This window comes from Jaculus jaculus, chromosome 1, assembly GCF_020740685.1.
Source record: "Jaculus jaculus isolate mJacJac1 chromosome 1, mJacJac1.mat.Y.cur, whole genome shotgun sequence".
NCBI classification, from domain to species: Eukaryota; Metazoa; Chordata; class Mammalia; order Rodentia; family Dipodidae; genus Jaculus; species Jaculus jaculus.
Window position 1 is genome coordinate 138162164 of NC_059102.1, and position 14507 is coordinate 138176670.

At 40.0% G+C, this 14507-nt stretch overlaps 1 protein-coding gene across 5 annotated transcripts in view; it reads left to right on the forward strand.

Moving 5' to 3' along the window:
- Astn2 (astrotactin 2) overlaps nucleotides 1-14507 on the forward strand; it is a 1021805-nt gene that overhangs the window by 320172 nt on the left and 687126 nt on the right. For 3 of the 5 annotated variants that reach the window (XM_045154445.1, XM_045154449.1, XM_045154453.1), the window contains one exon: nucleotides 6898-7005. The exons of the other annotated variants lie outside the window; for them this stretch is intronic. In XM_045154445.1, coding sequence (XP_045010380.1) covers nucleotides 6898-7005 — 108 coding nt within the window. The remainder of the gene's footprint in view (nucleotides 1-6897; nucleotides 7006-14507) is intronic. 5 annotated transcript variants of the gene reach the window in all.

Genomic DNA, 14507 nt, shown 5'->3' on the forward strand with positions numbered 1-14507 from the left:
ATAAATAAAAATAAAAAAATAATTAAATATCCCAAATGTTATCACCCAGATGATCTAACCACTGTATTTCCTCTGTTACATAATTACATTTTATGTTCATATCTAAAAAGTTAGTAAAATTGCTTTGTACTTTTGTATGCTTAATTTATAATCTTACATCATGAACACATCAGAATGACTTTTTGAATTTCTACTTTTGTTTATTAATATTTATTCATTTCTTCTTTCATTGAGTCAGAGCCTCAGATTGAGTCAGGCAGGATTTTATTTCTCCATCCTTCAGCTTCAAGCTCTTAAGTGCTATCATTAAAGTTGTATATCTCTTTTCTAATTAAAAAAAATCAAAAACATTTTTATTTATTTTCAAGGACAGTGAGAGGAGAGAGGAAAATAGAGAAAATGGGTACACTGGGGATCTCTTGCTACTGCAAATAAGCTCCAGAGACATACACCACTTTGTGCATCTGGCTTTCCATAGTTCCTGGGGAATCAAACCCAGGCCATCAGGCTTTGCAGGAAAGTGCCTTAACAACTGAAGAATCTAACTAGCCCATACATTTTTAATTTTTAAAATAAAGCATACTTATTCTTAGGACTTGAATATTATGCAATAACATGCCTAATGTGAATGAGGTCCTTGGTAAATCCTCAGCAAGATAAAATGCACACATATTTATTTATTTTTATTACACACAGTAGAATTGACAGCAAATTCTGCAAGTTTGTAGAAGCCTCTGTAAGTGGATTTCTCTTTGTATTCTACTCTGTGCACTTTTAACTTAACAATGCATCATGGAGAAGTTTGCATGTCAGTAAATATAGATTTATGTCACTGTATTTTAATAGTCTCATGAAACTCTGTTTTAGAAATAGGTCATCATTTTTAATGCCTTCTATAAATGTAACTCAATTATTTCTACTTTCTGAAATTGTAACGATCATGTTTAATTGTATTTCAGATGCTTTTCACCATAAAGATCAGTTTTAAAAATTCAGCTTGTATCCCAGGAATATGGCAGAAACTTCTTGCCAGGGAATTCAGATAAGGCAGCTCAGAATCCAAATATTTCTTCTTCCCTTTGTGATTCTATGGCTATAGTTAAAGAGTTCACCATTTCTCAGCCACAGTCAATATTTGAGGCATGAGAACATGTGTGGTTAACTCTGCACAAAGTGCCTGGCATGGCACCTCACCCTTAGTGAGTACCCCTCGACAAGTGTCAATTATAGCCAAAACATCACCAAGAAGACATGTGTGAATATCTGTGGCTTGGCTCCAGGTGCTGTGAACAACTGTTTGTTGTGTGTTTAGAAGACATGGAACATTTTAGCAGTTACTGTCCTCTTCCCATGGCTGACACCATTTGTATTCCTTAGATGGCTAAGGGTCAGAATTTTTTTTTTTTTTCATTCCTGAACCACATATTTTTCTATCTGCTGCAGTTTGGGGCAATCTAAAAATGCAATATCGCTGTCACCTGCTTGAGAAAGACACGGAGCCTGAATAATTTAACATGTCACCACCATCCATCATGATAGCAGGAGCAGAAGATGGAGTATGGAAGGTGTGCCTATCAGAGGCTGACAGAGCAGAACAGTAGACTGGGGAGCCCAAGCAGAGAGGCTGGACTTGCATAGAAGAGCAATGAGTTAACCCTCTTAGACCAAGTCAGGACCATGCATCCTGTCTCTAGCCTTTTCCTTAAGATGACTTTCATGGTAGTTGCATGTCCTCATTTGTCCCAGAAGAAAACTTAGTGTCAATCCCCAATTGATCACCAGATATCTATGTTGTCATGGGAAACTTCTGAATATCTCCATTCCTTAATCAGGAAAGGTGATGAAGTTAGAAGAGCATGCCCACAGAATATCAAGTACTTCCCCAGACAGTAAACTGGAATAGTTCAAGAGTATGTGTTTGTTTATGACTTTATTCCCACTGCCTAGTGCAGTGTCTGTTAGAGGGACAACTTAAAACATGGTCTTTGGATTAATAAACAAATGAATAAGTGATATTCCTGGCATTATTTGAGGTATCCTGTAGGTTCAGGGAAACTGAATTTTCACACTCTGTGTCCTCAAACACTGGGCAGAGGTACAGGTGGTCCAAATGTTTGGCCCTTTTCAAGGCAGTCTTGTCACACTTCCACTCTTTGTCCCACCTATATCCTCTCTTCTCATGTTTTCCATTCTGTGGATCTGTCACCAGTCAAGTGATACTACAAGGAGAATAGAGTGCTTCATTGGCTTTTACATTTTTTAATTTAAAATAAATTATTAGTTATTTTCAAAAGGATAATTCAATAAAATTTCACATATTTACAAGGTTGTGTAAACGTCACCTCTATCCATCACCTCCAAAGGAGACCTGTACTCATTAACAGTCAACTGCCTATTTCTCACCTCTCTCTTCACTACTATGGCAAGCATGGGTCTACCTTCTATTTTTGTGAATCTTTCTTTCCTAAGTTTGTATACATTCATATGAAACATCTAGAGAGACGCATCACATTGTATGTGGCCCTTTATGCCTGGCTTCTCGTACTTAGTACATAGTACTATAATGTCCATATTTCTTTCATGGCTGTGCAATATTTCGTGTAGATATGGCATAGTTTTTTGTTCATTCATCCATTGATATTTATTGTTTCTACCTTTTAGCTTTGTAGAAAGTACTGCTATGAATATTCATGTACAAGCATTTAATATTTGTTTGAATAAGCTATCTTTAGTTCTCTTGACTATATACCTGAGTGGAATTTTTATTTTTATTTTTTTTTATTTATTTTTTCATTTTGTAGTGAGTGAATACATTCAAGTTGCTGCCATTGTTAGCCTCCTACTTGTCCTCCCCCTCCACTGGGACCTTCCTTGTTGGGGAATTTGGGTTGTGCATTATGGGGCCTGAGTTGAATTTTTAAGTTATTTGGAAATTAAAGAACTGCCAAAATGTTTTCAACACTGGCTATCTCATCTCCATTCCCACCAGTAATATATGTGTCCCTTCCAATCTTTCCATTTCCTCAATAATATTTCACATTATTTTCTTATGGCCAGCCTAGCAGGTATGACCTTATATCAGTGACTTTGATTTGCATTTCACTAATAACTAATAACCTTGAGTAAGTTGTTTTTATTAGTTTTTGAGAACACGGGAATTGAGTTGTTCAAAAGCCAGGCTCAAGTTTGAGTTCTTCCATTTGTAATTTGCACAGTCTTAAGTAACCAGCACTGGGATTCTGGACATTGTTTTTTCTGTCACTAAAATGTGAATGACTCTTGCCTGTCAGACCTCTCGTAATATGCAGATTGGGCATCCAGTGTAAAGCTGAAAGGCCTGGTCTTATGGCACTGTGTTGCATCCCTAGGGTCAGACCACTTAGGACAGAGGTCAGGGGTTTGAGGAGCAAAGACCAAAGCCACTGACACAGCAGAGAGAATACAGGTCAGGAGCTGGCGGAGAAAAGACTGAAGGTCACTGATCCCAGTAGAGATTGCCTCTTATTTTCTCCAGTCCGTCTCTGGTTAACTGTAAGTACCGAGCAATCCTGGGTGATTGATGGTTCCATTTTACTACATTAAATCACCAATTTTCTATTAAAATGGTAGCAGTAGGCACCCTTTAGCATCTATCTGAATCACCTCCAAGTCAGTTCATAATTGTCCTCTGCCCTCTTCTGATTATATGGATGCTCAGAGGCTGTATGCTTTGGGTGGCTGCCATTGCTCTAGGCTATCACAATGAAGGAGCGAGTATTAGCACTTTCTCTCCTCCAATTACAGTCACACAAAGTGACTCAGGGAGGAAGGTACCCTTGTTCTTGTTTTTGGTTTCTGTGATAACTGTTCACACCAGCATAAAATTTTCTTCATACTGACCATGTGAGCTGAAAGTGATTTTTCATCCTTTAAACATGAGTTGAGAGGGGTTAGAAGCCTAGCCCAAGTCCATATAGCTAATGATTAAATATAGTATTAGAATTCATGCCTGATGTCCATAGCCTACTGTCTTTCTAAAGACGTGCACTACTCTCATGGCTCATGGATTAAACCAATATCTAAACCAAGTAGATTTGAAGGAGAGACTAGTAGATGTCACTGTTTAATGGAATCCTAGTTTCACTCTCTTTTATACAAGTTACCTTTACAAAATTAGAACTTTGGAGATTGGGGACAATACTCAGTGTACCCATTTTCATGCAATATACGCATGGCCACATTAGTACCTTAGTTTGGATCCTCAAGGCACCACACATATGTAATCCCAGAAGAGGCAGGTGGAGAGAGGGGCATCCTTGGGCTTATTGGATAGCTAGTCTAGCTGAATTTATAGTATCCATGTTCAGTGAGAGACCCTGTCCAAAAATGTAAGGCATAGAGTGGCTAACATCTGATGTTGACCTCTGGTCTGTCTATACACACACACACACACACACACACACACACACACACACATAGTCTGTGATTTACCTTTCTTATGTGTCCAGATTCTGTCCACAGAATTTGCTATACAAGTGCTTCCCAAATTGTGTCCTTTATGTGGTTAGACCATGAAATATGGGCTGTCTATATGGAGATATGCTAGATACATGAAATGAATGCTATGTTTTGACTCATGATGAAAAATATATAAAATATTTCAACAATAACTTTATATTAGATGCATGTTAATAAAGTATTTTTAGTATATTTGCTGAACCATAATTTATCCTAAAATTAATTTGATCAAATTATTCTTTTCATGTGGTTACTAGCACACTTAAGTTTATGGATGTTTCTCGCATTACATTTCTTTGGATAGGCTGGCATCTGGCTGGGCTTCACTTTCCATTCTTAAAATTGTTACTTAGTTCTTAGGAGATGAAATTAAGAGTCAGAAGAGGTATGACTGAAGCATACCTGGCCTTTGTGATAGCTTTGGCCGCATGGTTTCTGTGTGGTTGGGTTATGGTAGGAGGGACAAGTACATTTTTCAGTACTGTTGCTGGGATGAGTTAATGTGTAATACCATATTGTAGGTAGAGGACTTGCACTTGGAATTTCTGCAAACTACTTGATATTTCAAATTTCAACCAAGAAATTACCGATTAAATCCTTTCATGAATTTGATTTTTCCATTTTCATTTAATCTTTATTTATTTCCCCCCTCAGGTGGAACTTTTGAACACGAAATGGTAGGCATGGTGCTTGATTCAAAAGGTACAAAGGTTTACAGGGCAGAGTAGCCTCCTTCTAGTTCCATTCTTCAGCCATTTAATTCTCTCCCCAGGACAAACACTATTAACAGATTCTCAAGCCTCTTCCTGGAGGTAAACTATTATGTTCCACTAAATAAGAATCTCTCAAATTCAAAGTTTTCTTTCTTCTGCCCACCCACTCACACTCACTGTAGTTTAAAGCTCTGTTATTCTTGTTTCCACTCTGGAGAAAAGAGCCTAATCAATGTTTTCATCGTCCTCTATCAACATCTTAACTATTTTTGAAAATTAAAAATATTAGGAGCAATACCAGGTGTGGTATCATACACTGCAATCCCAGCACTTGAGGGGGGCATGGGAAGATAGATCAAGAGTTAAGGCATGACCAGTTAACATAATAAGACCATCTCTCAAAAACTCTACAATTAGTAAGTAAATATAAAAAATAAAACCTGAAAACATAAAGGTTAAATATGAGAATTTCCTATTTTCTCCCTTCAGAATTAATTCTTATTAGTAACTTGGCTTTGTTCCTTCTATTCTTTTTTCTTTATTGTTTTGGTAAACAGCTATAGCATAAAAATTCATTGTCTTACTTCCCACTGCATTCCTTTGTAGTACTTCTCATATGCATTCTGTTTCCCTATATGGCCCCTCTAGGCCCTTCTTCCCTCTCAGGTGACTACTGGCCTCCAGGCTGCTCCCTCTAGGTCCTTTCTTCCTCTGTCTTCCAAGTGATCAGTGGCCTCCAGGCTGCTCCTTCTTTACCAATACACATTCCCTTCCCTAGGTGTCCACAGAGCACCCTTCCTGATTTACAAGGATAATGAACTCGTTTTCTTACCTCTGTGACATTCAAAGTAAAGCTCAGTTCCCATCCTCATTTGGGCTCCAAGCCTTTCATTGTGTGGTGTAAGAATATCTTACCCTGATAGTCCTGGGTTTGATGTGGTCTCCAACTGCCAGGGATGCCAAACAGTGGCCTTTCCATTTTACACCACTGAAGTCCATTTATCCTTCAATCCCTGAATTAAATCTTCATTTCTCCATAAAGCCTTCGCGTTTGCCTTGGTAAAATAAATTGCTCTTCCCTTATTCCTGGCATAGCATTGTGTGGAAACATAAGCCATGAATTAAGTTTAAGGCTCCTAAGGATCCCATTTGTCCCCCTGACTAGCTTATGATACCCTGGTTGGTAAGGATTGAGTCACATTTATCTTTATGTCTCCTGTGTCTGGCTTTGTGCCTGGCATATCATAAACCCACGATTGAAATGTATGTGAAGTTAAGTTGTCCAGATTCTTTTTTTTTTTTCCTTTAGAGTTAGTCTTATCATACATAACAAAAGTTGCTTTTCATTATATAGTACACACTGTGGACCTGACATTCTACATATATTTGTTTTCATCTTCAAAGCAATCCCACAAGCTTATGACTCATTGTCCTTCTTTTAGAGAGGAAAACACACGCAAGCACGCACGCACGCACACACAAACACAGCAGTAGGCTACCTTCTAAGGAGCTGCCTAACTGCGGTTAGAACCCAGAGCCTCCTCACTGCAAACCTCATTCCATTCCTTTAGTCACTAGGGGTTGACAGAAGTCTAAGGATGGGGCTGCTGGTCTTCTGGGTGGCTTAGAGATTTAAAAAGCGTTTGGAGACCAGCAAGACTGGCTGATAGACGGTCCTTCTCTGCAGGAGGAATCGGCTTTGGAAGAAGCAAGGGCGCGTCAGGCTCAGAGGCCGATGATGAAGCACAGCTGACGTTCTACACGGAGCAGCACCGCAGTCGCCGCCGCAGCAAAGGTGAGAGTCCTGGGGAAGCTTCCAGTGCTGGAGTTTGCAGTTGCAAAGCCCGGGGAGATTTCTTGATCAACCCAAGTATAAATCATCTTCATCCTGGTTAACACTGAACTTGGCATCCTTTGGTCTGACCAGACTAGTGACTTTCAGTGCTTCCCTTTTCTGTCCCATTCTTTATTTCTGTTCTATCCAACATCATTCCTCAAACAACTTAGTGACTTTTTTTTTTTCTTAAATTTATGCATTCTTGAAATTCAGCATGGAAACTGAAATAACACGTCATACTGAAAGGAAAACAGTGCTAAAGAAAATTATTCAGACTCAAGTTAATTCAGTGCAGGGTAACCCAGTGCCATTTGTGGTTATATAGTTCTTAGCAGGAGCTGTCAGTTTAACTCAGTGATTCCTAGCTGCAAAAGTACAAAGGGAAATAAACTCAAAATTGAAATGCACAGGTTCTGTGGGATGGATCTAATATTTGCTCAGGAAAATTTAGTTACCTGAATCTGAAAGTCTTCCAATTGTTCACTGTAAAGAAGACATTATGGAGATAGTCTTAATGGTGTTACTATTTGTCACGTCAATGTAAGTTGCTATCAGAGTGCTAGAACAGGAATGCATAAAGAATTACATTGTGATGACTTGATATGCTATGTTAAAACATAGATTCTTCATTTCTGAGTATTTCATAGGAGTAGAAAATTAGCAAGTGTGAAGTTTCAATGGCAGAAGAGAGCCTGGGGTGCAAACACATATTCCTTGTTAGGAATTGAAGCAGACTTGTGGCCTTGACCTACCAACTGAAAGGAGAGTCATCTGTCACACATGAAGGCAGTGAAGCATAGCCTCACAGTCTCCTCACATTAACTGTGATTATGAGAAGTAATGACTGGTTGTTAATAATAATTTGTGAATGGGTCAGGATGTCTGGCCCTCCAAACTCAGCAGAGAAGAGGGCTAAAGCTGTGCCTGGGGCAGGAAGGAGGATTATTCCTGACAAATCATTCTGTAAGTTCTCTGCTTGATCATGATGGACCCCCTAATGGCATCCATCACATTGCTTTTGCTGAGCTCACCTTATTCTTCAGCAAATTATTTACTTTATCTCATCTGTATAGTGGTCCCTGCAAGTGTCTTCTAAGGTTTGGGATGGACTTTGATTAGACTACATAGAAATTTGTCCCACACTTTGTGTACACTAAGGACAAAATGAGGCAGTCATTAATGTCAGTTCCGTTCTCATTTTTGCATGCCCTGTCTCCTTACTATTGGTAATCTTCATGTGTTGTGTCAAGACCCCTGACCAGGAGCCAAGACCCCCTACACCCAGGAGTCACCCAGAGAACTGCCACAGAAGCCAAGACACTCGAATGTAAAAGCAACAGGTTTCTTTATTGCAAGCCTAGGCCTGGGCTCCGTCCACACAGTCCAGCACAGCAGTAGTGAGGGAGAGAGCCCCGACCCTCAGAGGAAAGGGGTTTATAAAGGGAAGGTTACATCATATTGTGACTTTTAAAATGATTGGTTCTAAGAGGGCACGCACGGGAATTTCAGAGAGGGTGCACGTGGGAACTCCAGCCTACTTGTCTTAGGAAGTAACTTGTTTGCAGAACCTATTGCAAGAGCTGTTTGTAGAATTTATCTTTTGCAAGAGGACAGAGCCTCCGTGGCCAGGTATCTCTGGAATGTCCTTGAAGTGTAGGCTTCCCAGGAATCAAAGTGGGAGGTGGGGGGGGGGGCGCTATAGCTAAGCAAGCATGGATACAGAAGCAAAAATAGCACATTAGTCAGCTAGTTCCTCATCTGAGTCAAAATGGCTGTCTGATTTTAGATGGCAGCACCACTGTCCATCCACTAAGCGAGGTCACAGAAGCCAGATGCAGCACGTTACTTCTCCTTGGTCTCTCACATGGAAAAAGTTCTGTGTGGGGAGTGTTTCCATTTTCACATTACCTGGGAAGGGGGATACTCAGCCTCTGCAGCCCTTAGAATCCTGGGGCCTGCCTCTCATTCCTTCCCATACCTCAGCTTTCTGGAATCCATTGCATTGGAGATTTACAGATGGTGATTGATGATTTTTGACAAGTCTTCTCCCTCTCCCTGTCCCACAACCAGAATTAGGGCCAGGAAATTTGGTCAGTCTCCTCAGTAGGACTGAGCTATTTACAGCAAATTGGAAAAGCATCCATCACCAAGCATGTCCTCAATAAATTGGACTTAAACCTAAAAAAAGAAAAGCAAAAGCAAGCCACAGGGCTTTAGATAAACAATTTGGCCCAGTGCCCCCAGGCAGTCTACCAGATCTGGCTGTGTTTCCAGGACAGTGGGAATAATAGGCCTGTGACATCCCCTCCCTCATTTATGGCCATGTGACAATGCAATGCCAAACTTGCTCACTTCATCTACCCTCTGCTTGATCCTCACTCATGACACAGTGTCCTTCCTCCATCCTGGTTTCTGCCACATCCTTCTCTTCCATGTCAGGAACTTGTACTAACTTACTTACTTGCTCTTTTATTTTTGTTTCTTTTTTTCATTGTTCATTCCATCTCCAACTCATGCTGGCATCTCTTTATTCCATCTTTTCTTTAGCTGTCTTCTGTTCTCTCTTCTCATTCTCTTATTTCCCCCTCATCTTCATCATTTTCTGCTCTCTAAGTCTTTCCTAGTTGGTTTTTCTGTTCATGCCTCTCTCATTCTATGAATGCCACCAATATTTCTTTATCAGTGACCACAGGACTGTGATCTTCTATGCACTATAGGCAAACACTAAGTGAAAAACTCACCCTTGATGAGCTGTGCTATGTCAAAATGTGAAGCTATGTGACAGTGTCAAGTCCTGGAGTGAGGGAGACATAGCAAGGAAGCTCCACATACATCATTATCTTTTCTGTGTCCCAGCCAGCATGGCTCATGTATGAGGAGGTGGGGAAGAAAAAAGATAAAAACAGAGGGAAAGCAAATATGCTGCTGAGAACAGCTATCTAACACCTTTTCAGGCTCAATATTAACTCATTGTGCCTTCTTAAATTATAACTAAGAATAGATCTGAGCTATCTTTCCTAAACCCATGTGCAGGTGGGCACGAACCAAGGCGTTTGATGACTACCATCTTTGAAGGGCTCAGAAGACAGTGAGGCCTGTGGAGTCATCCAAGGGCAGTGGGAGCAGTGGTTTATGGCTCTTGTGTACATACCCCTGAATGTGACATTGGCCAGGTGACTTCCTATCTCTAAGCCTCACTTTGTTAGCCTCTAATTGAAGGTTGACAAGGACTGCTTAAGAACAACTCAGCTACTACTGGTTAAGTTCTTCAAGTGATTGACACTAGGCTGCTCCATGTTACGAAAAATATTAGAAGACAGAAAACTGGAGTGTAGCCAGGTGTTGAAGTAAGATCATTAGTTACCTGAGTTTTGAGTAAAGAGTGTGATGGAGGAACAATAGTAAATATAGGAGGTTTTCCTAGTATATTTAGAGCTGGAAACTGACCTAGGGCTTAGACAGGGTTTTGATACATCTCAATGATTTTCCATGAGCCAAGTTTCAATAGTCTCATCCCTAAAGGGAAGCATGGCCCAACAGTGGGCCTAAAGGGTTATTGTGAAGGTTAAAGAGATAACGATGATCCCCTTTATACCTCAATTCCATGAGCATTTTCTCTTCTACTCGTCTGCTGCCATTATGCCATTCTGCCATCCTGCCACCTACCTCCTTTGCTTAGAATTTTCCAAACACCCTTTATCAATTCTCTTGGTGGGATGGATCTTGGCTCTCCTTCATTTTCTTTGCCATCTGTAAAATAAAACAGATTTTCTGACCAAGAATGAGAGCAGCTTGGTTAAAGGGGGTATGCAAAGTTATTTGAAAGATTTTTGGTATATAAGCCTGCTCTTCTCCAGAGAGCAGTGGGGATGTCTCCCTGAAGGCTGAGTTTCTTGACTATGGGAATGTGACCTGGTTTCCAGTACCGGCTATGACTTCTGTCCCACTGAGTGGGCCACATGTCCAATCAGAGAACAGTTGACTACCCATAGAGGCTGCATGCCCCTATTGCACAAGTGTGTACTTCTTGTTCAGCTAATGGATTTCATAGTCTGCAGAGTCCCCTGCTCATTCATGCTGTTGGTGACTGTTTTCCTCCTGCAGCTCCCATATGACTCTCCAGCACTTTGAGGGCTAGCCTGGAGGGAGCTGTTTTCTCTTTTGGTTCCAGCATGGTATTCCAATATCCTGTGACTGTAGCCTATGGTGTCTTCAGCAATAAGGTCTTAAATTTTAGCTCTGGAATATAATCAAGTGTTTTGACAACAACCCGCATTGTTTTGGGAACCTCTAGGGTCTCCCTGACCAACAGCTCACTATGAGGAGCAACTCAATTTTGGGCCTGGGATTTACAGATCTGAGTCAATGGTTTTAAGGTTAAGCTTTTTCCATCTGCTATCCAAACTGTTACCCCTTCCCCTTTATTGGTGGTAATATAGACTGTTTATAAAATGCTAGCCAGAAGGAGGGTTTCATTGGAACTTATTCACATTATCTTAAATTTTGTGTAATTTCCTCCCCACCAGTTTCGTAACCCACTGGACATATCCCAGGGTTCTTTTTCTCTCCTGTACCCAGACTTCTTATCATTACTTCTGGTTCCATCTTGACAGAGCTTTCATGCAAGTTCTGTCCTGGAATGCCTTGCTTTGCTCTGATGCCTGCCACACTGACATCTCCACTTAAGTGGCATCTTGAGCAAAGCTGTCCCACACCCCAATGAGTTTCCATTTTATGTCAAGTCAGATTCTGTGAAATAAAGAAGATCTTTCCACTTTATAGACATCATCACCACAATATTTTGACATTTATTTATATGTTCTGTGGGAAAGATTGTGTCCGACAAGAAATTGAAAACTTCCTAAAGATAGAGAGATGGCAACCAACTTTCTACCCACAATGTCAGACATAGGGAAGGACCACAGCTGACACTGGATCACAAGTTTTGAATAAATGAATAATGGAAAATGAATAAAAGAAATGGCACAGTGTTAACGTAATTTTAGGATGATTGTTGCTTTCTTTTCTGACTCTTGTTTTTACCCACTCCACTATTTACTATAAAAGGATCTCTTCAACTCTTCCTTATCTTTCCTTCTGCTATGAGTAGGGTGGAGGCCTCAGCTACCCCCATTTTCCAACTCTAGGCCATCAGAGAAGGCCATGCTTGGGAGTGGTGGGAGGGTCTGAGTGTCAGTGTTGAAAAACTTGGTTCTGCACTGGTTCTTACAATACAGTGGGGATGTGAGTTATTCTGGAGGGATGTAAGGAGATAAGATTGCATGCAGAAGAAGTCAACCTGAGGCTGATCATGAGGTGACAAAAGGGGAAAAGGGCATACATATTTCTCTCTCTCTCTCTCTTTCTCTCTCGGCATACCCCATGGGAGAAACAGAATTAGTGTTAAATTCAGCCACAACCGACTATAAGTTCTAAGCTCAAGTCATTTCTTCGGTCTGGATATGGATGGCCTCCTAACCTTTGTGTACATGGATTTGTATAAAATGTAGTTGTACTTTACTTACTTAATAAAGTTGAAAATATTTGCAAACTGTTTTAGTGAGGAAATGGTTTTATTCTGAGAAGATTGTTGAAAAGAAAACAACTATTTAGATTTTGCAAAATTGTTCCATCCTGGTGTCAAGGAATTTCATAGATGTCATGATTAAAATTATTAGTTACTTGCTCCTAAAACTATTTGCATGAAATTATGAAATATTTCATCAATATTTAGAAAAAATAATGCTTTTAAGTAGAAATGAATAGATTTTAAAATGTTTTCATTTAAGTCATTTGCTTCAATTTAAAAAACACTAATATTAGGGCTGGAGAGATGGCTTAGCGGTTAAGCGCTTGCCTGTGAAGCCTAAGGACCCCGGTTCGAGGCTCGGTTCCCCAGGTCCCACGTTAGCCAGATGCACAAGGGGGCGCACGCGTCTGGAGTTCGTTTGCAGAGGCTGGAAGCCCTGGCGCACCCATTCTCTCTCTCTCCTTCTATCTGTCTTTCTCTCTGTGTCTGTCACTCTCAAATAAATAAATAAAAAAAAATTAAAAAAAAAACTAATATTAGATTGATTGTTTCAGAAGAATTGTTATTTTATTGATGAGAAAATTAATACTCAGGAAAAAATGCAGATGTTACAACTCTCACCAGGTGAACAAGTATAGAGAAATTAAATTAAGAGATTTACATGCATCACCAACTTTCCTTTAAAACATCCTATTCTCTAAATTAGTCCAAAAAGAACTTTATTTATTTATTTATTTATTTTTGCCAGTGATGTCTATTGAAAGAAATCTGTGAGATTTGCTTGAGGTCCTTCATGAGATGGTGTTGGGAAGATGTCTGGTGTGCCCAGGGAGAAAGATATTGCTCCCCAGACAGGGAGCTAGTCAACACTATGTAAGCAAAGAGATAGGGAGATAGACAAAGTAAGTGTCAAAGTAAGAAACAGAGATTTTATTGTGACATGCATGTATCTGGTGACATTTCGTAAGTAAAGGATCAGCAGTCCATTACTGTAAATGACCCATTAGTAAATATTTTCAGCCCTGTAGGCCATACGGGTTGTTGGAACTATCCAGCCTCAATGCTGTACCACAAAACTGTCACAGGCAGCATATAAATGAACACTTATAAATAAACTGTGTTCCAGTGAAACTTCACTTTCCATAGCTGTGCTGATCCAGATCTCACCACAGGCCATAGTTACCTGATTCTGGAACCTTCTATTCCAGACAGCCTTACCTGAATATGTGGTCCAGGAAGTAAGAGTGAAGTGTCACACTTTGTGAAATGAATCTGGCCTCATGCTATTATATGGTTATGCTGCGCAAAGAGTCTATTTGACAAGCAAACAGCCCAGTGTTTGTTCACAAAAATAACCATCCAATATAACACATGTTTCAGATTTGCCAATTCTGATGGTATTCTACAGAATTAACTAATGAAGTAGCTGATATAATAGGTTTCCATTGGGCAGAATTTAGTTTTATCTGGGAATGGTGCAGCATACAGAAAAAAATGCTGGACTCAGACTCAAGAGATCTGTGCCAAAGTTTTTACCACACAAATGACTAGTTTAGTAACCCCAGGGAAAGTCTGTATTGTCTCACAGCCTCAGTTTGTCTTTTATTCAACAGAAATATTCATTGTCGTATTATCAAGTCTAATTAATGTTCACACCTGTTCAACCTACATTTGTGAAATAACTAATATTATATGCTGCTGTGTTATGTGGTAAATTGAACATGATCCTCATCTTTGGGGCAGGTCTAATCATCCAAGGGGTGAGGATAGAGCTCTGACAGAAAGTGAAGCTGATCAGGATAAACTAGTGTACAATTGAAGGTCCAGATGAGAAGTACAAATAATGTATTCATCCTCAGGTGCCAAGGCAAGCAAGAGATAGAGCAGTGCCACCATCCTGGCTATTGGATTGTCTCAGCAATATGAACAG